The sequence below is a fragment of the Vidua macroura genome, chromosome 7 (assembly GCF_024509145.1).
Source record: "Vidua macroura isolate BioBank_ID:100142 chromosome 7, ASM2450914v1, whole genome shotgun sequence".
Lineage (NCBI taxonomy): Eukaryota > Metazoa > Chordata > Aves > Passeriformes > Viduidae > Vidua > Vidua macroura.
The window spans coordinates 7,294,376-7,316,697 of NC_071577.1; the positions used below are offsets into that span (position 1 = coordinate 7,294,376).

The following is a 22,322-nucleotide window of genomic DNA, read 5'->3' on the forward strand; positions in this document are numbered from 1 at the left end:
CTGTAAAAAAGAATGGTATCATCCATGATTTTGAGTTCAAATAACAGTATTAGGTCCTTGCTTTGTCCCACAACCCATAAATTCCTACAGTACCTGGTTTGTGGTGTATATTCTTGAGTGAGCCACACTTGGAAGTCACATGACTCAAGTCAATCTTCTTGGTTACAATTTGTACCTGTCAAAAGTGCACACATACAAAAATTACAGGAATGGAGAGAATAAAATAAATAAATAAAAAGCCAAGCCCTGCAGAGAAAGAGCGAGAGGCTTCTACAAACCACTGGAAAAGGAGAAATGGTTAGTAGAAAACAGACCATGCCACAAAGAAGGAAACCTCCCACCTAGGGAGATGACAGAGCTGGGTTAAGCTTTACTATTAGCAAAATGAAGAGGAGAATAAAGGAGATCAGACTGGGGGTTCTTTCCAAAATGTTTATGATCCTCCTCCTTTCAGAGTGTGTGCTCCAAAGCCCTGCACACAGCAGGACCCATCCCATTTGCTTCTGTCTTGATTATGCATCCTGGCAACTAGGATATTTTGGTGGCTGCTTTTTTCTCTACCATCTGTTTTGTATTTTTCTGCATCTAAATATGGTATGCATTTCCTGTCAGTCCACTATGGAGAGACTGAGTAATCCACACATGTGCCTCCTGCAGCTGTACCTGAGCAGGCTGAGGTTCAGCCAGCTGGCTCAGTGCTCACTGGAGAGCAGCAGGTCAGGCACCCTCCTTCCTCCTGCTGCCACCTTGCCATGGCTGTGATGAGCCCAGCTTGGGAACAGCCACAGAGTGACACGACACTCCCATCTTGCTTGCACTCCCAAATAGCTCCAAGATGCAGCCCACAGCCAAGGCACTGAGCTGGCAGGCCCCAAGAAGGCACAGCCCTCCAGGCCAGCCAGGAGCTCCAGGGTAACTGTAACACCACTGGCTTGCTCACCACACCACCAGTGACTTAGGCCAGCACTGGCTGCTGTATTGACCCTGCCTTGATCAGATGTGCCCACACCATCAGCTCTTCCCATCTGAGGGGTGATCATTCCCATCAGGACAGTCATAGCCACCTTAAGCTATTCCAGTGTGCCCAATAAAACCAGCAGGTGTCTGGTCAAACCCTGGGCCACCTCAGTTTCTTATACTGGACTAACGCTGTGACATCAGCACTCAGCATGCTGGCTGATCACACCCTCTTCTCCAAGCTTTCTTTGCCCTTCTGTTTTATTTTTCTTCTTCCCCTCTGCTGAATGCACATAATGGAAAGGTTAGCTGAGGAAGGACTGATGCATGGAAAATGCCCAACAGGGAGGCTGGAGTCTCACTGTGAGCTGCAGTCTCTTTCTGGAAATTACTTTCTTGGGCTGCTCCCATGAAAGAGAGGCATTGAACCACTGCACTTTCACTTGAGCATTTAGAGATAACCCTTCTTTTATCAGTTCCATTTTCCCTGAAAATGTGTTGTGCTCTGTGGGGAAAGATCAGGAGGCCACCACTGCATACACAAGGCTCACTCGACTACCAGACCAAACTCACATGTGAATCAGCAGCAAAAAGGAAAGCAGTGCTCAGAGGAAGGGAGACAGAGGGTTCTGCCTGTGTGAGGTGCTTCACCGCAGTGGAAGTGCCTGTTCACAGGGTGTCCATACTACTTACATTTCCTCCCCCTGCAGAATGTTTGATGTTATCTCTGGAACCACACCGGGACTGAATATCGCTAAAATCGATCTTCTTGTTTAAAATCCTAACCTAAAAGGAATTGGAGGCAACTTACTACATACCATACACACACTCAGGTGGGGGTGCAGGACACGGAAACAAGGGTAATTTGCCTCCTACAGTGACTCCTTCTTCTGACATTTGTATTGAAAGGTGAGAAAATAAACCCTGTCAATATCTGTGCTTAGTATGTTCACACAGCATCTGTAAATATATTGCATTGCTCTTTTTCTACCTCACAAAGTGGTGGTGAAATACAAAGGGTACAGTTCTATACTGGGATGTATGAGAGGTGGTTTTTCCCTGAAAAATTTAAAGAACTCCATGCTTGCTTGGACTGGGCCTAGTCTTTGGACAGCCTGTCCTAGGGTCTATTGAGTGATGTTCAGTATTTCTGCTGAACTGGCCACAAGAAGATGGGAACCCACCTTCCCACAGCTCAGCATTCCAGCAGAAATCCCAGATCCAGACAGCACAGGTACAGGCTGAAATCCTGAGGTATTTCAACCCACCTTCTGCCATACAGCTGTAATAGCAGCTACATACATAAAACAGACCTCAGAGTGCCATGAAAGGGGAGCAACAAAATTACTTAAACTACTCAGAGTTCTGTACTGCTCCCTCTCCTTACTGTCATCTACTACAGGGCAAGGCAGAAAACAACAGCATCTGGAAACCTAGAGCTGCAATCACTACTTTTTGATTTCTGGTGCCTGCCAGAAATCTGGTGTGCCAGATTTGGGCACAATTACTTTCTAGTGCTAGCAGCACTGTGCTTTCTCCCCTGTGCTCTTAGTCTCTTCACACAACAAGGTAAGGTTTTTGCTGTTCCCTTCATGATGCCAGCCTCCCTTACACATGCCAGGAGCCCACATTTTTAATACGTTACTTTAGCCACTGCAGGCATTGGACAGTGCCTGGAGGCAAACTCTGTCAAGGGCAGGCTGTGCTGTCCCATGCTTGACCCCCATGACAAAGCAGCTCCTCTACTTGGCAGAACTCAGGTGCCACCAATAATTGTACTCCCAGGGAATGATGTGCAGCTGCATGGCAATGGCTAGTGGGCAGGGACAACTGGATACACACCTGGCTAACACCATTTTCAGATTTATTTCTGAGCAAGAGCAGCGGTTGTGCTCATCAGTAATAGAGTTTTCAGGTGGGTGAGAAGGTGTTCCTATCCAAGGCTGCACCTGCCTTCTTTGCATCAGAGTATATTCACCCATGCAGTATATTCTTTCTCTGGGTTAACTATGACATTTTTATTGGATTGTATGAAATCTACATTGGATTTTATTGTTATGTATTAATATACAACAGGAATTTACACTTTCCTGTACAGAAAGCCAGAGAATTTGGGTTACTATGTATTTTGCTAAATGGCAATTATAGAGCCTTCACTGGCAGATTACTTAGCACAGCCCTGTTGGCTACTGTTGTAGGTAAGCCTACAATTTAAGACAGAGGGAAATGCACACTGACCATGCCACACTGAGGTTCCTTACTGCAGCTTCTCACTACTTTGGGAGCACAAAGCAGCACCAAAACAGACTAAGCAGTCAGTGGGAGGAAGCAGAACCCTGTGAAGGTTCTGCTTCTGGGCTTCAGGTTCTCAAACTGCCCCAGGTTCCCTGATAAATCTGAGACAAATCACTCCCTCTGTGTCTCACCTCCCCAGACTAGGAAAATACTATTTGCCCTCTTACAGGGGCATCAGGTTTGCAGCTTTTGGCTGCTGCAGTGAGGATAACAGCACATTTAGACAGTGAGTTGAATCTTCTGGTACTGGAGTGCACCCTTAACTTAAGCTCAGTAAACTCTCAGAAAAAATGTTCAGAGGGTCACTCTTTGCAGCTAATATGAAGAAGTTCTTCATAGCAAGCTGTTCCAGGGATCCTTCTTATTACATATAACAACTAAATCAAGAATGTTAAGATTATTTTTAACTTAAATATTTTAGTTTAAAGCAAAAATCTCACTTTAACTGATAAAGATCTGGTGTGATGGCATACTCAGCAACAACAGTGATGACAGCACCAGCCAACCCCACACAACTGGTAGGTCACCTTCAGAAGGGCATCTTCAATAGTCAGACTGATTCCTGTCTTTCCCCCTCCCATCTGCTTATCTGTCCAAATAAACCAATGTACCCTGAAACATGAAAGCAAATGCCTTTGGAATTTCATGCTTGTGCTTTCTCTCAATATAATATTTGTTTAAAAATGTACTATATGAGACAACATGTCACATCAGTTACAGAAACACACATCAGATGTGTATTCAGATGTGGTTCTCAGAGAGCTTCTGGCCAGACACAACTGGGCAAAACAGAAAGAAAACCTTCCTGGCACTTTCTGAGCACATCTCTCAGTGATGGATCAGCAGCACTTCTTAGCTATGGCCACAGGGATTCATCTGCTCTGAAAACGCTGACTTACAGGTCATGGCAAGACCTCTGCACTGGGGGCCTGTAGCTTAAAATGGAGCCAAAGTAAGGTGAAAAGTTGAGAGGGTGCCTTTGATCAAGTGCCCAAAGGCTGATTTGCACTCAGAAGTCTGGCAGTTCATGAGTCACATGGCCCATGGACCCAGCTAGCAGATATATAAAGAACCAATAATCTCAATTATCTCTCCATCTCACTGGGTGAAATATCCCCCTGTGTGGCAGGGCCAGCAGGAGACCTATGCATCATTTGTGTCCTGTGCTGAGGGCTGTGGGGAGAGCTGAGGGACATGCATGCATTCTGCTGCTCATCTGGCACACGGAGGAACCGAACTGATTCAGGCTTCCCTGCTGATTTGTTTCTCCCTTTCCTGGGATATATCAGTATCCCTGCACATATTTAAATCATAACTACCCTCTGTAACTAAGTGTTCCACAAATGAACAGGGCTTTGTTTCCTGCAGGTAAGGGCTTAAACTGCTTAATTCATCCATCCTGTATACTCCAGCAAGCCCTACCACTTTCAGCCAGCATTTTGTCCCAAGCTTTCTCCCAAGTCTGCTAGACTGGGCAGACAGGCTAATACACAACCAGCCAACTGTTTGTTGTCCCTGATTGTGGAGAAGGGTTGAGTTCACTGCCTTTACCCCAGTGATGGTGCTACGCTGAGTCCCTGTTCCATACTCTCTCAACAACCATCACTGTGTGGAGGGACCACCTGTATTTCTCACCACTGCTCCCTTGCCAGCAGCATTGGTTGAAATTGTCCAACAAGTTCCAAATGAGTTGAGAAAGGCTGAGATTGCCAGCTAGCCAGCATGACTGCAGGAGCAGTTTTGTTTGAGGAATCAGACTGTAATCAGGAGAGGGAGCTTATCAGAAAGGGACAGGAACCATTGAGGCTAAAGAGAAACTTTGGCTTGCAAACAAAGAATGTAAACTGACTATGAATCATTAGAAGCTGGCATCTGGAGGGAAATCTTTAACTGTCAGAGCAAGGAGACTGGAACTGCCACGTGAGGGAGCACAGCTACAAAAAAATGGCAAACTTTCATGATGGCACTTGATGAAAAGAATTAGATGATGCAGCTGCCTGCAACAGAGGCAGCACAAACACAATGACTCACCAGGAAGGTCCTCTGTGTTCCAAATGTGTATGCACATCTTGTGTGTGGGTGGAGGTGTGGTGGAGATGCACATATATGCAATTCAGTTGTGCTGAAAGTTAAATGAAAGATCAAGCCCGCTCATGCTCTCATTCAGGAAAGGGAACATTTTGTGGGTGGCAAAATGAAAGTCTGTGGCAGAAACTGGACTGCTTTCTATTCACACTCTTGAAATCCCAACAAGATAATGTCATGACAGAGTCCCTTGTAACCTATGCTCTGACCTGCCAGTATGAAGTAGGTACCTTCTCTTCTGATGTGATACTGGTTTGCCCAGGTATGCTGAAAAGGGCCTGGAAGTCAGTGTTTGGGTTAAGGTGAAGCTGAGGTTCCTCAGCTCTTGTCATAATTATGTGTAATTAAACTACAGTGGAAAATTGAAGCCTTACAAACAATGCAATGTTTATTACCATATTGCCCAAGAGAAAACTGGTTTCTGTCTGAAGCCCTGGAAGTCTGACAGGCTTTCCTCTCACTCTATCTTCTGATGACTCCTCAGCAATGATCCAGAACTGAAGCCCAAAGCAGACTGTGTGCCAACATGCACATAGCATGGCCCCAGTGACTCCCACTGCTTCCAGAGAGTCCCCAGCAGGACAGAGAGTGCACTCCAACACCCACCCATGCAGTTTGAATGCTGCCTGTGAGAGCTCTGGGCAATGTGGAGCATTTATGCATAGCCTGCAAGGAGAACAAGTGTTGAAGTGTTTTTCTCAGAATTGATTTAGATGAGGCATATATTGCTCTGCACTCAGCAGAGTTAGCTAGTTCCCTTCCCACTCCTTCAGTGGCCTGACTGACAATCAGAGCAGCTGGGGGTTGTGGTCTAAGGGAAACCTCTACACTAGAGCACAGGGAATAGTTTTGGGTTAAGCTTGTTGGCACAAGAAGAAGACAGGCTATGAGACACAATATTGTGACTCTTCCAGTCAGATATATATAGTAAAAAATGCAGCGAACCCTGGCTCAGGGAAGAAATTATGATGTCTGCTCCAGATCAGAAGGCTGAAGGATAGCTTTATTAAAACTACACTATATTACATTAATATACTATTTAAAGAGATACTATACTATTCTACATTCTTACCTACCTATCTAACTAACAAACTCGTGACTCTCTGCTGAGAGTCCAAGCTACAGCTGGATCCCATTGGTCACTGAACCCAAACAACCTTCACCAGAATCCACCCCAGCAATCACTGCAGGTAAACAATCTCCATACCACATTCCACATGGGGAAAGCAAAGGAGCAGAGATAAAGACTGTTTTCTCTTCTTCTGTCTGTGAGAGAAGAGAAAGAAATCCTGAGAGACAGAATTATGTCTCTCTGTCCAGAGAATGTGAATGTCACAAGATATATGCCCCCTGTTAAACAGAATATGAGTTGGTTTTCCAAGACTCCATGTACAACAATTTGCAGGTCCTCCTGTACCAGTACTACACCACTGTGTTCGTGATGAGCAGAAATTTGTAGAAACACTGAGAGGAAGGCAGAGAAATGCCTCAGATAATTTAGTTCAGTTGTGTTTAGCAGTTTAGTTCACTGCTAAACACAACACCAATGTCCAAAAGCTGCTTATGCAAGAGAAAGAATTATATTCCATTGCTGCCTAGAATAATTCAGTTCAGCTGCTTTTCACAAGAAGAGGAAAAGCCCCAAACTTATCAACATCTGGGCAGAGTCCATAAACAACTTCCCTTCTATGGCATACTACACTGGTATACATTGAAACAGATATTTGAAGAACAAAAATTGTGATGCCGATGATATTACAGGCTCTGAATATTTTTTCCAAGGAAATGATGGCTTATGCTCTCCATGCCTTGCAATTAAAGCCTCTGAGAAGCTCTGCCACAAATACTGCCTAAAGCATTTAAAAATACTCTAGCTTGGCTGTACTTGCTGTTTGAACATGCTGTGGAGCTGTGACACTGGGAAAAGCTTCCAGACTCCTACTAGCTCATCAAAAAGGAAAGGTTCCTTCTATTTACCACAACACTTTGACTAATCTATATCCCAGGAACTAGACATTATTTCAATGTTTGATCTCCAGGTTAACACAGGTATTTAGTGAGACAAGAATTGATCTTACACATGAAGTAAGGTTAAAAACTGATTAGAATCAAGAGTTCAAAGTGCTTCCAAATTTATCTGCTGCCAAGGACAGATGATATTAATCTTCATGCTCCTGCCAGAGGCTACAGGGAGAGGAAAGGCAGACAGAGGGTATTTATTTGCCCTAGTAAAGTCCTTGAAGAGAAAGACTGTGCCTCAGATTTTCCACACCTACAGACAGTGCTTGTGATGATGTTCAGCCTTTGCACTCCTGGAATAAGTGGATACACACACCAGCAAGGCTGCCAGTCCAGAAGCTAGTGATATTCAAAATAAAAGGCTGTGCTGGACATAGGCAAAATAATGTACCATTCTCACTCTGCTCTTAGTAAAGGGTGAGCAAGGTACAATCATTTCTGACTTTTAAAGACATACTGAGAGGCAGACACTGAGCAGATAATATTGTGATCAGCCAAGTCTTGAATCCTTGCATAGGACAAGAGTAGCTGATTGACAAGCTTCTTTATACCTACCCTCACATCACTGTACTAAAGAAATTAACAAGATGGCCATGCTGAACAAGGCATGTCCCCACCAATCAGGGGAGGAAAGGCCTATGGACAAATACTTAGAGGGTCTGCATAATTATGCTAGAAGTACGAAATTAAATTCCATGCCAAAGAGTTTACAGTCAGTAGTCAACAGCTGAATTTAACAGAGTTCAAGGAAGTGCAAGATCCCTGTCAGATGAACTGTAGCATATTCTGCAATCACACTCCTCACTAAAGCTGGGGAGCTGATCAAACGAATTGTAAAAAAAGTATTGAAGATTCACATCAAATTAAAAAAATCCTGGGAGAGCAATTAATTCACCTAAAACACAAAATCCTTGGTTTAGTACTCCCTTTAACAACAACACCTCAACAACAACCAAACTAACAGATTTTGCTAAAATTCAGAATCCAATACTTAAATTTTTGGCACAACAGTTCCTACTCATGGAAAGAGTACTATTAGCTGCAAATATCAAGTGCTGAACATCAGGTATCAGTTTCCAAGTCTTTGAGAAGAGATGAGTTTTGAGCCACTACCTCTGGAATTTCTTTACTCCAGCATAATGGAGACAATTAGGTTGTTCAGTTCAAGTTCAAAAATATCTTGCAGTCATCTCTTCATGCAAGCTGGTTTTCCCAACATTCAGAAGATATGTCCCTTAGCATTTATTTATTATTCAAATCCAAATTTCCAATATAAAACCTTCTATTCTTTTCTTTCCTGCCCTTCCTGTCTAGCAAAATATACTTCTTCTAACCTTTCCATGCATTTCACTATTATATGATGAAACAGCTTTGATGCAGATTATGTATTCCCTGACCATTATTCCCAAAACGACAACCTTTCTCATTTTATTTCTCAAAATTTAGGCTACTTAGAGCTCAGCTGGAAACACCTCCTTTGCTGAGCTTGCTGCTGGGATAACTCAGACTTTCACAGGAATTTACATCCTAGTAATTTCAACCTACTCTAGGAAAAAAAAATATACAGCTTCTCCCCATACTTATTAATGAGAGAACAACAACACATGGTACCATCACAGGTGGGATTTGTCTCTTCTAACGTTTGCCAGCTGAGAGCTGGAACTGGTTGCTTAAGCTGCCAACTGTAGTTGGTGTAAAGATACTGAATCCTCCAGAAAGTGGCACCTGCAGCCCTAGACTGAACATCTGAGTGGCAGAAACCAGGGCACTGCTGCTCACTGCCTACAAAAAATTGAGAGACACATATGGCTACTGCAGTGAGTAGAAGTTCTCTTAGTGGCTAGAGCCCATGAGACTGCTTGGGAGCCTCATGATTGTGGTTCACAGTTTGCCTCACAGGCAGGGTGCACTTTTTACAGATGGGTTAGGTACTGCAGTGATGTTACTCTGTCCTAATTCCCTGCTCATTTCTAGCAACCAAACACCTTTCCTCAAAAAAGCCCTTCTGAAACTTGCTAAAGGCTGGCAGTGATTGCTTAATTTTTCTAAAATATGAGTCAGGAAGAACATCTAGTTTTTTATCCAGAATAATTCAAGGCTTAACTGTACAGACTGTACTCAGGCAAGCCTTCCTTTAAACAAGTGCAGTCAGAACACTGGAGCTGCAAGATGTTATTTCTGTCCAATCTGCAATTTTCAGCCAAAATTCTAAATTTCATAAACTTAAGAATTACAGGTTTGAGCTCTGACAGAGTTTTGAAGGTGTACCCGAAACTCCTAATTTCTCTTCACATTTATAGATCTGCAATTAACAAGTGGTGAATTTGTAATTTTCAGTGCAGAACAAATCCCGTCAAATGTCTTGCAAATCCCCAGACCTGGGAATGTACAAAGAAAGCAAAAACAGACTGACAAGAGATTAATTTACTTTACAGTTTTGAATTGTTGAGTTGACAAATGCACAAACTTATTCCAACGAGTGAAGCCAATGGTGTGAAAACAATTGGCTCCCAGTCTCTCAGCTATACCATGTAACAGCAGCCATGCTCCATGTCAACCCACACCTCCCTGTACAGCTGCCTCACGTGCCTCTGGCTGGGGAAGGCACAGAGTTTGGCCCTAATAAGCTCATTTATGTTCATCACTGACCTGTGCAAGAACATCCTCTTAACTTGGGCCTAAGTGGTTTTGATTCAACTATGTTGTTACAATGGAGAAAAAGCACATGATGTGCTGGAAGGAGAGTGGGATCCAGCAACAGCTCAGACTGCACTTTTTGTGAAGCCTTGCTCTCCACCATCTTTCTAGACACTCTTCAGCAGCCATTGCACCAAAAGTATATAACTTACAGACTTTCAGATTTTGGGCAGTCATGAGTGTACACAAAGTGGTGCAAAGACGTGAAACAGCAGCAGGAGAAGGAATTATAAAATGCCACCTCAAGGGGAAGTTAACTGAGAATTTCTGACCTCCCTTTCTCCAGGAGGTGCTCAGCTCTGATGAATCAACCAGACCAGTCTGTGTCTGTACTGACTGCACCCCGGCACACTGACATTGAGGCAGGGAACATGCCAGAAGCCCACTGATCTCTGCAGACAGGGTTGTAAATCCTGATGATGGGGGTCTGGGGTGTGTGTTGGGGGGGAATCTCTCCTCCCATCCTAATGCTTTTTCACTGGTCCAAAAATCATGAGCCAGACACAGTTAGGGTGATAAAAAAGGGTTACCTTTATAAGGATCCTTATATTTACAATCCTTATACGCACAATTCGTCAGGTGGAAAATGCCAAAGATGCACACACAGCATAATGTGTATACATTTTAATAGGTTTTACAAATTAGCATATCTGACAAAAATTCCCAATTAGAAGCATAGTTGGTGAGGTAATCCCCCCAGTTCAACTCTTTTTTCAAATCCCCCCATCTCTAGATAGGGACTAAACTATTCATAAAAATATGTCATGAAGAGCTGATCTCAACCTTGGTTCCCAGGAAGAACCAAGATAGGATAGGAGCCTCAGACCCCCAGCTTGGAACCTTTGGAATGTGTTTTGTCTTTCTGCTTATCAAGTAGGGTCAGGAAAAGTACTGGAGATAAGCTACAAATACAATAATAGGATACAGAACTACAAATTGTCTTAGGCTGGAAATGTAAGATGTGGCTGGGGTGTGTATTCTATGGCCATCTGCTAGAACCAGGTGGGGCAGTTATCTGCTGTTAATTGGGCCACCTGTTAAAACCAGCTGGGGCAGTTTTCTTTATCTCTTCCACAACCAATCCTCCCTCCAGGAGATCTCTTCTGTTCATGGGCCAGTGAGGGTCCCTGCATGGCTGAGAAAATTCCATCATCACACTGGGAGGTGCTCTGCCCACGGGGAGGAACCAAGCATTCCTACCTGGATACAATCTGACATTTGGAACACCACAGGCAGCGTCTTCCCACTGCATTCCCAGAGGAAGACCAGGCCCATCTAAACCACCACTGGAGCTTCAGAGGAAAACTCCAGCCTTGTCCAGGATCCCTGCTCCAGCAGAAGCACAGCTGGCACTGCAGGAGGGCTGAGCCACCATGGAATGGGACTGCTGCCACCACTCTGACCTACAGGGTGCCAGGGCATGTTCCGGTAGTGTTTTTTTGGACTCTGTTAGTGTTTTTTGTTTTGTTTTTTTTTTTTTGTATTACTGCATTTTCATTTTTATTTTTCCTAATAAAGAACTGTTATTCATACTCCCATATCTTTGCCCAGGAGCCCCTTAATTTCAAAACTCTAGTAATTCAGAGGGAGGGAGTTTATATTTTCCATTTCAAGAGAGGCTCCTCCCTTCCTTAGTAGATACCCATCTCTTCAAACCAAGACAAAATTTATGTGTAAAGAACACAGAGAATATATAAAAGAAGACAAGGCAATAAAAAAAAAAAAAAAAATCAATTCAGCATCAATCCAAACTGATTTTGAAGCTAACAAAAGATACCCATTCAAGCCTCCTCCTCTGCCCACCTCTGAGATGTCTTACCAGTGCCAGTCTATTTTATCACCTAATGCACAAGCCCATTCTCCTTGCAAGCATTTCAGCGCTTTTTGGAAAGCATCTACTGAATAGTGGTGTCATCAATTTGTTCAAACTTTCTGACTCATTGCTAATTGCACTTTGCTTTCCACAATTTAGGGAAGATGGTGAAAATCTTCCTAAAAATCTTCAAGGAACATTTCATTTGTCAGCACAGCTTAGAGATTTCATTTTTTCTATATGTCATCTTACTTCTTACAAGGTGCCTGGCTCTCACTATAATTATTGGTATTTTAAAGCTTATGTATGTAATTCTAGTCTGTGCAGCTCAATTCACTTTGATGATGCTCTACTGCTTCACATCCACTGAAGTTCTTGCCCATGGCTGAGATTTTAGGTATACATTTTAAGAGAAAATTAAGAGAAATTTAGATTAGTTTTATCCTCGGTTGCTGGCCCATGAAGCATTATAAATATTCTGCCTTGCCAGGAATGAAAAGACTCAATTAGTGCACTTCTGTGCACTCTGATATGGTACCAACCATATCCATAGACAGAATTTCAAAAGAAAAACCAAAAATCTGATAAAAAACCAAAAAAACACAATAAAAAAAAAAATCAGTCTTGGCATCTGAAACAGATTTCCAACACCCTCTCCCAGCTCCCTATGCTTCCCTTGGGCTGTCTGAGAAATAACAGATGCAAATGGGTTACTTTTGAAAGCACAGCATTTCCTCCACAGCTGACGCAGTGTGAAAATCCATCTGAAGCCCAGCAGACATACCCATGAGCAAGTTGCCTCTGAGCTTTGCCAGTAATGATCCATTTCACCATACTGAACCTTAAAGAGAAAACCAGACAACCACCTCCTGGCTGCATCACAGAGCAGAGAAGCCCTCATTTCTCCCCACTGCAGAATACCAATTAAATCCCATTTCAAGCCATCTATTCCTAGTAGGAGCTTAATGCTTCTAAAGTTAGCTTATTTCTTCCCCTAAAAGCATTCTCTTTACACACCACACACAACCCCCATCAGGTGGAATGATTTCTCTCCTTTTCTTTGTTTCTGTGGCTGGCAAGTCAGAGCTGAAGGAAAATCAGTCTGCTGTCTGATGAGCTCTTGATAAAATTCCAGGCTGAAGCACTGCACTTCTTGATTTATTTAGCATTCAAACATCCCCAAGGGCTTCTTCAGTTTTGCACCCCTGCCTCTGGCAGTTTCAGAGTGCAGCTTTCTCCAGAACAGCTCAAAGTTAAGAGAAGCCCTTGTGCCAGGTCCAAATACACCACTGGTAAAAGGACAGTCTGTCTCGAAATGACACTTTTGGGCTGCCTATCTGTCTGTACTCCTTTAGTGTTCTGCATGACATGTTTATGTACTTAACTTGCCCAGATAGATACTGGCTTTTTCTCTGCTTGTTTTTCCTGTGGCTGTTGCTATCAGCATTTCCAGTTCAGGTTATAAAGAAGCTTTCTGTTTGTTTCATGTACCATCACTAAAAGAAAATAGCAGATAACAGCTCATTTCAGCCAGGGTAATACTGCTACCAGACATTAAAGAACTGAGCAGACACAAGGAAATGAAATTAGCTTTCATGTGTTGCTCTCACAGACCCTATAAAATTCAACTGTAGAAACTGGAAAATAATTATCCTAGTACTTCTTGTCTAGACTGAGCAACTATGGCATAAAGGAGACATAAAGGAAAAATTTAGTGAGCTTCTCTTTGCCCAACCCACAGCTCAGTGGCTACATACCACTGGAACTAAAAAATGCTTTAGCTTCAGTGACGTTTTGTTCACCCAGCAGATTTCCCCTGTAATGCCCACAGCAGTGAAATGCCATCCTGTGCCATCCTTCACTGCTCAGCAAAGACTCTGAGCAGTCCTTTAGAGCTGATAAGGAAATTTAGCTGTCTAGGCATGGTGACTACAAAGAAACAATTTGTTGTGGCCTCCTGGTTCTTGTATAATTGTTACAGTCCAGAGAGAGTGACAGAGAGGAGGAGGACAGGGTACCATGGTGCTGGTTTTGGGCCCTAAGTCCAACAGCTGGGCCTGTGTGAGGAATGCTAATCCAGAAGCACAGTCTGAATTTGTGTTGCTGGAGCCCCTGCACACCCACATCTGCTACATGGTATGGCAAATGGAGTGGGGCTCCCATGCAAAATAATCCCACCTGTCAAAATAAAGGCAGAAGTACCTTTGCTGAGGCATTATCTCCACGACTTGATGAGTAACTGGCTAGTGTGCAGATCCTGGAAAGTACTGAATGTGGTAATTTACCATGAAAACAGGATCAACACCTTAGAGATAGCTCACTGTTTAAAATATCTCACTGTTCTTTTTCTCTGGAAGACCTATAGCAGGCACAGGGCTGCAATGTTAAGTTTTGATCCAATTTATTATTTCTTTCTGAGACAGCATTAGGCAAACCTCATTGTTCTCTAAGTTCCACTATCACTTCCAATACTAATACATACATATAAGTATCTGATCTGGAAACACTGTGCAACCCAGATTTCTGGAATGTCCTGTTTTCAGGACAACCAAATGGGAAACATGTTATTCACCCTGATGCCCTGTCCCTGGAGGCAGCTGGGAAAGGAACCTTCCATAAAGCACTCACATTGCCATTGCTGTGACTCAGGAAGTAAAAGGGAGCTGAAGGCTCTGGGTGTTTTCACCACAGAGTTGTGTCTAGAACCAATATGAAATACACAGGTACTCCTTACAGAAAATACATCAACATAATTGTTTACATGCACAAGACTGAGTTGTCCATATTTTTAGCATAGATATTGTTAAGCTGTATTATTTTTCCTCCTTCTTTGTTGTTTTCCTTGCCTCTTCGTTGCTAAATCACATAGAATACCTATCAGGTTACTATTGATTTTCTAACACCTTAAACATTAACAGAATGGATGGCTTCCTACTGTAAGATAGAACAATTCTTCCAAATGGGAAGAAAAACAAATTGCTTGGACATTATTTTGGCTTTTAATGCCATCTGTGTTAGCATTTCTGCTTTGCTCAAAAATGAGAAACGACTCTTCCAGCTTAGTAGAGTATCTAGCAGAGACTCTGAAGAGGAAGGTATAAGCACTAAACCTCAGCAAGACTGATGGTACTTCCTATCTTTCCCTCAGTCTCCAAAATTTTCTGCTTAGCATGAAAGCCTCCATTTTTATTGCCTCTTCCAAAATTTGGTGAGTTCTGTCTGTAATAACAGGGAATTCAGCAAAGCCAAGTGCAAGGTCCTTGATGTGGGTAATCCCAAGCTCAAATACAGACTGAACAGAGCATGGATTGAGAGCAGCCCTGCCGAGGACTTGGGGGTGCTGGTGGATGAGAGCTGGACCAGAGCCAGCTGTGTGCACCTGCACCCCTGAAACCAACCATGTCCTGGGCTGCATCCAAAGAAGAATGATCCTTAGGCTGAGAAGAGGATTCTGCCCCTCTGCTCTCACTGATGCCACCCTGGAGTACTCTGTCCCCAGTATAGGAAGGACATGGACCTGCTGGAACAAGTCCAGAGGAGGGCCATGAAGATGCTCAGAGGGCTGGAGCACCTCTGCTACAAAGACAGACAGAGAGTTGAGATTGCTCTGCCTGGAGTAGAGAAGGCTCTGGGGATTCCTTAGAGTCCCTTCCAGTGCCTAAAGGGGCTCCAAAAGACCTGCAAAGGGACTTTGGACAGGGGTCTGGAGTCACAGGACAAGGGGGAATGGCTTCAAATTGCCAGAGGGCAGTTTGATAGGATGTTGGGAAGAAATTCTTGATTGTAAGGGTGGTGAGGTGCTGGCACAGATTGCCCAGAGAAGTGGTTGATGCCTCATCCCTGAAGTGCTCAAGGCCACATGGGAGTGGGCTGGAATTAGATGATCTTTAGGGTCACCTCCAACCCAAAGCATTCTGAGAGCCTTTGATTTTGCCACCCTACACACAGGTTCAGTCTTTAGCTAAAAGCAGTCCTTATGAAAATGTGCTTCATTGCATAACTGCAAAGTATGAAATTACCTCTTTTTTCAGGGCTTAATCACATAAAGACATCACTGAATTCTTGTTCTTTCAGTGAGAATAGAAAATGCTGATCTGCCTTACAACACATTCTTATGTTTACACTTATATACATCCTCCAGTTTATACAGTTTAAAACCTATTCCTGCTTATTTCAACCCAGGAACAAGAAAACTGGTTAAGTGCAGTATCTGGCCCCTTCCCCCATCTTTAATATGGGAAGCATTTACCAGGATGGAGGCTGCAACCCTAATTAACTTCACCCAACACAATGCATGTCGTATAAATGGCACAGGAAAAAACAATGTACTGTGTAATCCTGCTAACATATATGTGGATTCCTTTTCAACTGGTTTGATTTAAACAAACCTCTTATTTGTTTGTACTGATAAAGACTAAGTAAGCAGCAACTGATGACTCAGGCAGAAACGTATCTATGGCATGGAGTGCAAAGTCTTGTTTGAAATTTTTTAATGGATCTCAGGCACTGTTAGTTTTCATGTGGCAAGATAGTTTCTGAAGATTGTGCTCTTTGCCATTTAACATCACTTAAACAAACAAGGGATTTGGGGAACAGAAGTAGCTTTACAAGGCAACTCAAAATGTCTCCTATCCCACGCCTATCACAAAGGTGCACACAAAAGAGTAAATAACATATGTGTGAACATTAAGAGTGGAATCCTTACCTGCCCTCCTTTAGGCTGGTATTTGATATTATCTGTTGACCCAATTTTGGACCTGACATTCTTGAGGTCAGGTAGAGGCTGATTAATAACTCGTAGCTGCTTTGGAGTGGCTGGAGATTTAGGAGGAGTGCGAATTATGGCAACTTTTTTCTCAGTAGGTACCAGTATTGCAGATTTGGGGGTCCCAGGAGTGTGGGGAGTTCTGGAGTAACTGGGTGTCCCTGGAGTGCCTGGGGTACGGGAGGCATAGCTTGGTGGTGTCCCTGGAGTGATGGCAGTGGAGCCAGGAGTAGTGGGGGTAGAAGTTCCACTTTTTCCCGTTCTGCTACGAATTGGCTCTGATCCTACATTCAAGAAAAAAAAAACAAAAACAAAAACAAAAAACACAACAGCTTTAGGGCCACAGGAGTACAGCTCTTCTTCCCTCTGTACTCCCAAAACTGCATCCCTGTGTGCCAAGAAAGACACAGCTCTTAAGATGGCAGTGCTACTGCTGGAACAGCAGCTTGAAAGGGTCTCCCTGTGTCTTACTTGGCTAACCAACCTGCCAGGAGTTACCTTGCCATGAGAGGTTGAGGTAATGCCCCCAGAGTGACTGAGCTCTCCATTCTGTAACACAGGAGTGCTTCCCACAATACCTCTGCTTCCTGCAAAGCTGCCTAAATAAGGCACATCATCACATTCATTTCTGTTTTGGGCAAAGGATGAGAAGCATCCTTGGAATCCAACCTTTGGGACTTGATCCAGCCAATTTCAGTGGATCTGGACAATAAACTAGAAAGCAGTAAAAATTCTGATGATATTCCTGAAATGAAAAGCTGTGAGTGCCTGGCTGGTGCTGTTTCTCATACCATTGCTGGAAAAGTGCAGATGAACCCCAGGTGGGCACTCAAGTGGAGCACAAGCTATAGCTCTGCTTGTGTGGATGGGCAGATGTCCTCACATTCAATTCCTATTTTTCATTAGTGCTGTGAAAGAAAGCCATTACCAGAGGCAACCTTGATAAAAAGTCACATTTTACTTACATTTGCATGCAAGTAAAAAAACCCCAACTATATCATTTTGTAGCAGCTCCATTCAGTGTTTATGGCATTGCCATTCCTTTTTACTGGGCACAAGGATCAGTCTAGCTGTGCTTTCTGCAGCCAGCTCTGCTCCTAACTCTCAAACATAAATAAACAGAAGCTGAGATATCTCCAAAGTAAAATTTTGCTGAGAATACTTATGGAGAGAAATATCAAAGTAACTCTCAAAACCTGGGAACCCCAATGCCAAATGGGTGCATGTATGTTTTCACTCTTCAAATGTGCAGAAATTATAAATCCAATGGGCCTCTCAAAAGCATCCAGTGGGACTAAACACATTCTTATTAAAAGTATTTGCTGATCATTCTGTCTATGCAGTGATGGTGGCCCAAACCCAGTGCTCTCCTGTCCCTGGGGCTCAGGAGACATTCTTTGCTCTACATGATTCATTAGGCAGACTGAACATACTCCACTCACCTCCCATTTCCCTGAACAGGTTTCTCTCTTTCCAAACCAACCCTAAAGCTTCTCACTGTACCATTTGAGACAGAAAGGGAATTATTTTTTTCCCACCTCCTTGCAGGTCTAGTATATTTATTTTTCATTCCTCAGCCCTTCACTACACTGCCAAATGCTCCTGGTCAGGAGAATGGGCTGGCTGCTGTGGCAGCTGGAGGTCACTCGGCTTTCAAAGGCGATGGTCCATTTTACCTTTGGACCATCACTTATAAATTTCAAAGGACTTTTTTTTTTTTGCAGAATTTAATCCTCTACTTCCCATAAGCTGTCTTAAAAAGGGCTAAGATTGGTTTCTAAAGAGAGAAGACAGAGGAACTCCTGTTGGAAAGCAGGAAGCCACATGTGGGTTCTAAGGCATGGCTAAAAGTTCTGGGGTCATTTAATAAATTGTCTTTGTCCTGTAATTTATTTTGGCTTGTGATTAGATAACTTTGGTCCTCATAAAAGGAACCTAGCTGGTTCACTAGCTTAACTGCCCCTAGTGAGTCACTGCTAGTTTACATCTCCATTCTCAGCAGGAATTTTACCCTAGGAGTAGAGCATAGGGAGATAATTACTGGGAAGCAGCAAATAAATGACTGTAACTATCAGGTTCACTTTTCCAAGATCCATCAGAATTATTTCAGGTTGTCTGCTTCAGTTTTGACTCATTATTTCTTGCTGCTATTTGTAAATGCTCTGTGTTAAATACCTCACCCAGCTCTGAGCTCCCTACAAAGGCATTTTCTAATATCAGCAATTAGTTTGGGCAGCAGTTTTGCTCTGGGCACTGCAGGTGCATCCTGTCCCTGGTTTCAGGCACTTGGCATATGAACAAAACCACTCTATGGGCTCTAATTTCCAACAGCACACCCCAGACTCACTCCTCTGTGTCAAAGGCAGGGACACGTCATGCTGTGCAATGTGACAAATCTAACGAGGATAGAGACAACCACAGAAGTAGGAGAAGGTGAATATGCAAAGAAAAAAAAGGACAACATACGGGTAGTCCGTCGTACTGAAGAGGAAAGAGAAGCTGTGAGGGAGAGGGAGTTCTCCTCTCTGTCTCGGTCTCCTGACACACCTCGTCGAGGAGGAAGGATAGAGGAAGGCCTTGGTAGAGACGAACGCTTCTCAGGGCTCTTGCTTACTCCATCCTAATAGCAGCACAACAACAAAGGAAGGTTTAGTTTTCAAAACTCACTCTTTGGGCTATGATTTGCTGTATCTGCACACAGAGGGGGAAACCTAATCCTATGGGCCCAGTTTGCTCCTCCCACAGGAACCTGCGGGGATCAGTCACACTCCATGCTCTGCTTTAGCTCCCTGGTGCTTCTCTACTGCATCAAAACATCTTCTCATGACTATCCTGAGACATCTAGGGATAGTCTTGGATCTAAATTCGGATGGATTCCACAATTCGCTCTTACTAAGTAAAAAAAGTGGGAGTTTTAAGTGCAAGTTGAAAGTAAAAGAATTCTCTAGAGCTCAAATATGAAATTCCTGTGTGAATTTACCTGCAAAGTAACTGCACTACTGGTGTCCAGAATACACCATACACTAGATTGGTAGGTGTTGTGTGATTTTTGCATATTCAAGCACTAACTTGTAAATTTCTTATGGAGATAAATTTTTAGCTACAGGTTTTGTTGGTTTTTCTGTTTTTTTGGGTTTTTTTTCCCTCTGAGTGTGGGATTATAAATCCTATTGTTTTAATTCCTTCTATAATAAAATGTTTACTTTTTGAAATCAGTGCATACCTTCTCTTTACCAGAGTAAACCCCTCTTTACCATTAAGGCAATGGACATGTATGTTAGAATATTTTTGAGCTTATGAGATTGCTTATGAGATGTGCAGCCAAAGACAGACCAGTATAAGCAGACATTCTTCCTGAAGACAAATGATGATGGTCCCAACCAGTAAAAGACACACCATGTATGGCATTAAACCAAAAATCCAAGTCAATGGCAAAACCAATTTTTAAATGGGGATAGTTAACTCACCATAATGTAAATTTGAAACACAAGTTAAATGTAAACATGGAAAAGCTGGAATGGACTGCCAATCTTTCTAAATTTATACTGCAACTTCTTCACAAAGTCCTATGCATTGACTAAATTTGCTTCTTGAGCATTTGGATTCTGCCCTATTCCATCACCTACTGCTGGTAATTAGAATTGTACCCTCCTATGCTGGAGATTGAATTTGATTTTGAAGAATATTAACAGGTCAAAAATTGCATTTTTTTAAACTTGGATGGTAAATTAGTCCTGCTGTTCTTTACCACCTACCCACTTGCAAATGGCTGTAACTTCTTGGCAGTTAATGAAGTCGCATCCATATGATCAACAGAAAGAAGATATGTCTTTGTAGTTATAACTTCACTTAGGTTTCCTCTGGAGTATCTCCATTTTTATCCATCTTGTAGCCTGCTAATCAGTTCTCCTGCCACTGGATGTAAGTTATCCCACAGGAGCTTCGCAGGGAATTACTCAAATTCAGTGGGTAGATAATGTGTTTCATGGAGTTCACCTGTGCATCTCTGACTCTCTTCACCAACTCTGCTACCTTACCTTAGCATCTGATTTTGAGTCTCTTGGGCCTGCAGAGGAGGGCCGAACAAAATAACTGTCTGTATCCAGACATGTGGCCCTTTTAGTGGTTAATGAGCAAGCTGAGCTGGGTCTTGGAGGAAGCAATGACTTTGCTCTAGACTTTGAGGCAGGAATCTTTGACAAAGAGGCAGTCTAGTCATGAGAAAACAAACAAAACACAACATGAAGCTGGACAAAATGAAAATACATGCAACATAGACCAAAAAAAAAAAAAAAAAAAAAAAAAAAGCCAAGCTATTAAAAATACTTTTCCTGTGTCTGGTAATGGTCTATGCAGAGTTATGGATTCTAGGATTTTGCCTTTTTCTGCAGATGCTATTTTGGTCTTGTGTTATTAGGAAAAATCTGGTGCCAGGTGTGGCATTTAACTGGTACAGCTGCTGCATTAGAAACAAGGGCAAAGCTACAGGAGCACCAAGAGATCCCAGCCCTTGAAAGTTGAAATATATCGCTCCAGGCTAAAATCAAGAATAAAACAGTGGGAATCTTAGAAGCAAAGTTACACCAGTATTCCCACAACAGCAGGAGGACAACAGTAATTCCTTATTTTGCCACAGTGTACAGACAAAATCTCTAACACACCCCAGATACTGCTCTGTGCATTTGGTGTCACTCCATAGAAATTCAAAATTTTATATTGGCAGTATGGAGTCCTGGGATGAGGAGAGCCATATATGGTTGAAAGGCCGACATGGTATGTTATTGTGAACAAATACTTGTTTGATACCAAATAATGACAATATCCCATTGAAAGAACAATTAAACACCAACAGGATAGGCAGAAAATCTTTGTTGATACTTAGAAGCATCTTACTGCTTTACAAAAAGGAATCTCCTTGAAACAGAATAAGGCTACTTGCTTAAGAAATACTTTTTTTCTTCCATTAGTATGACTGATATTACAAAGAGCAATTGCAAAGGTGTTACCTTGGTACTCCTGATCCTCTCTGTAGTCCTACTAGCATGAAATTCCTCATAGGAACAATCCCAATGGGCCTGTCATCCTGGGATTTGCACTGATCTTTAGCACTGAACTTGGCATTTGATCTCAATCCCCTAGACTTTCCCAATGTTCAGAAAAGGTGAACTGCTTTAAAGTTGTCTTGCTAGAAAATGAGAAAAGAATGTGCTGTCCACCTCTGGCTTAGGCTACATATTCAGCTGAGGCTGCTGTGCTGAATGTCATCCATGACATCACCCATGTGATTAAGAGTTGCAGAACTCTGTATCAAGCAATTCCAGTCCTACAGTACAGCTGAGAGGAGTTCCATTGGATGTCATCCTCCAGACCAAGCAGCAGGGCAAGAAATTAGGATGGAAGTGCTTTACTAGCAAGAACATATTCCCATAATGAGTTTTGCAACGAATTGATGCCTCTTTCTTTTTAAATACTTATTTTACTGTCTGAGAATAAACAGAAGAAAACCAGTGAATAATTATTTTAAAGAGAAACTACAGAATATGTGTTTCTGTCAAATCAAAGGCTTGTCCAGACTTTGACTGGTTTTTCATAGTTTAGTTTATGGGTCTCATCCATTTGTGAAACTTTGGATTGCATTTAGAAATCCATGAAGGTATTTATTGATGCTGAAACACTATGGAAGCAGGGTAT

At 42.7% G+C, this 22,322-nt stretch overlaps 1 protein-coding gene across 1 annotated transcript in view; it reads right to left on the reverse strand.

The window, feature by feature from the left end:
- The window catches only part of MAP2 (microtubule associated protein 2), a 232,804-nt gene that overhangs the window by 5,338 nt on the left and 205,144 nt on the right, over nucleotides 1-22,322 (reverse strand). The window contains exons 12-14 of the mRNA XM_053982442.1: nucleotides 19,098-19,251; nucleotides 16,572-16,915; nucleotides 94-175 (exon numbers count right to left, since the gene is read on the reverse strand). Of these exons, the coding sequence (XP_053838417.1) occupies nucleotides 94-175; nucleotides 16,572-16,915; nucleotides 19,098-19,251 (580 nt within the window). The remainder of the gene's footprint in view (nucleotides 1-93; nucleotides 176-16,571; nucleotides 16,916-19,097; nucleotides 19,252-22,322) is intronic.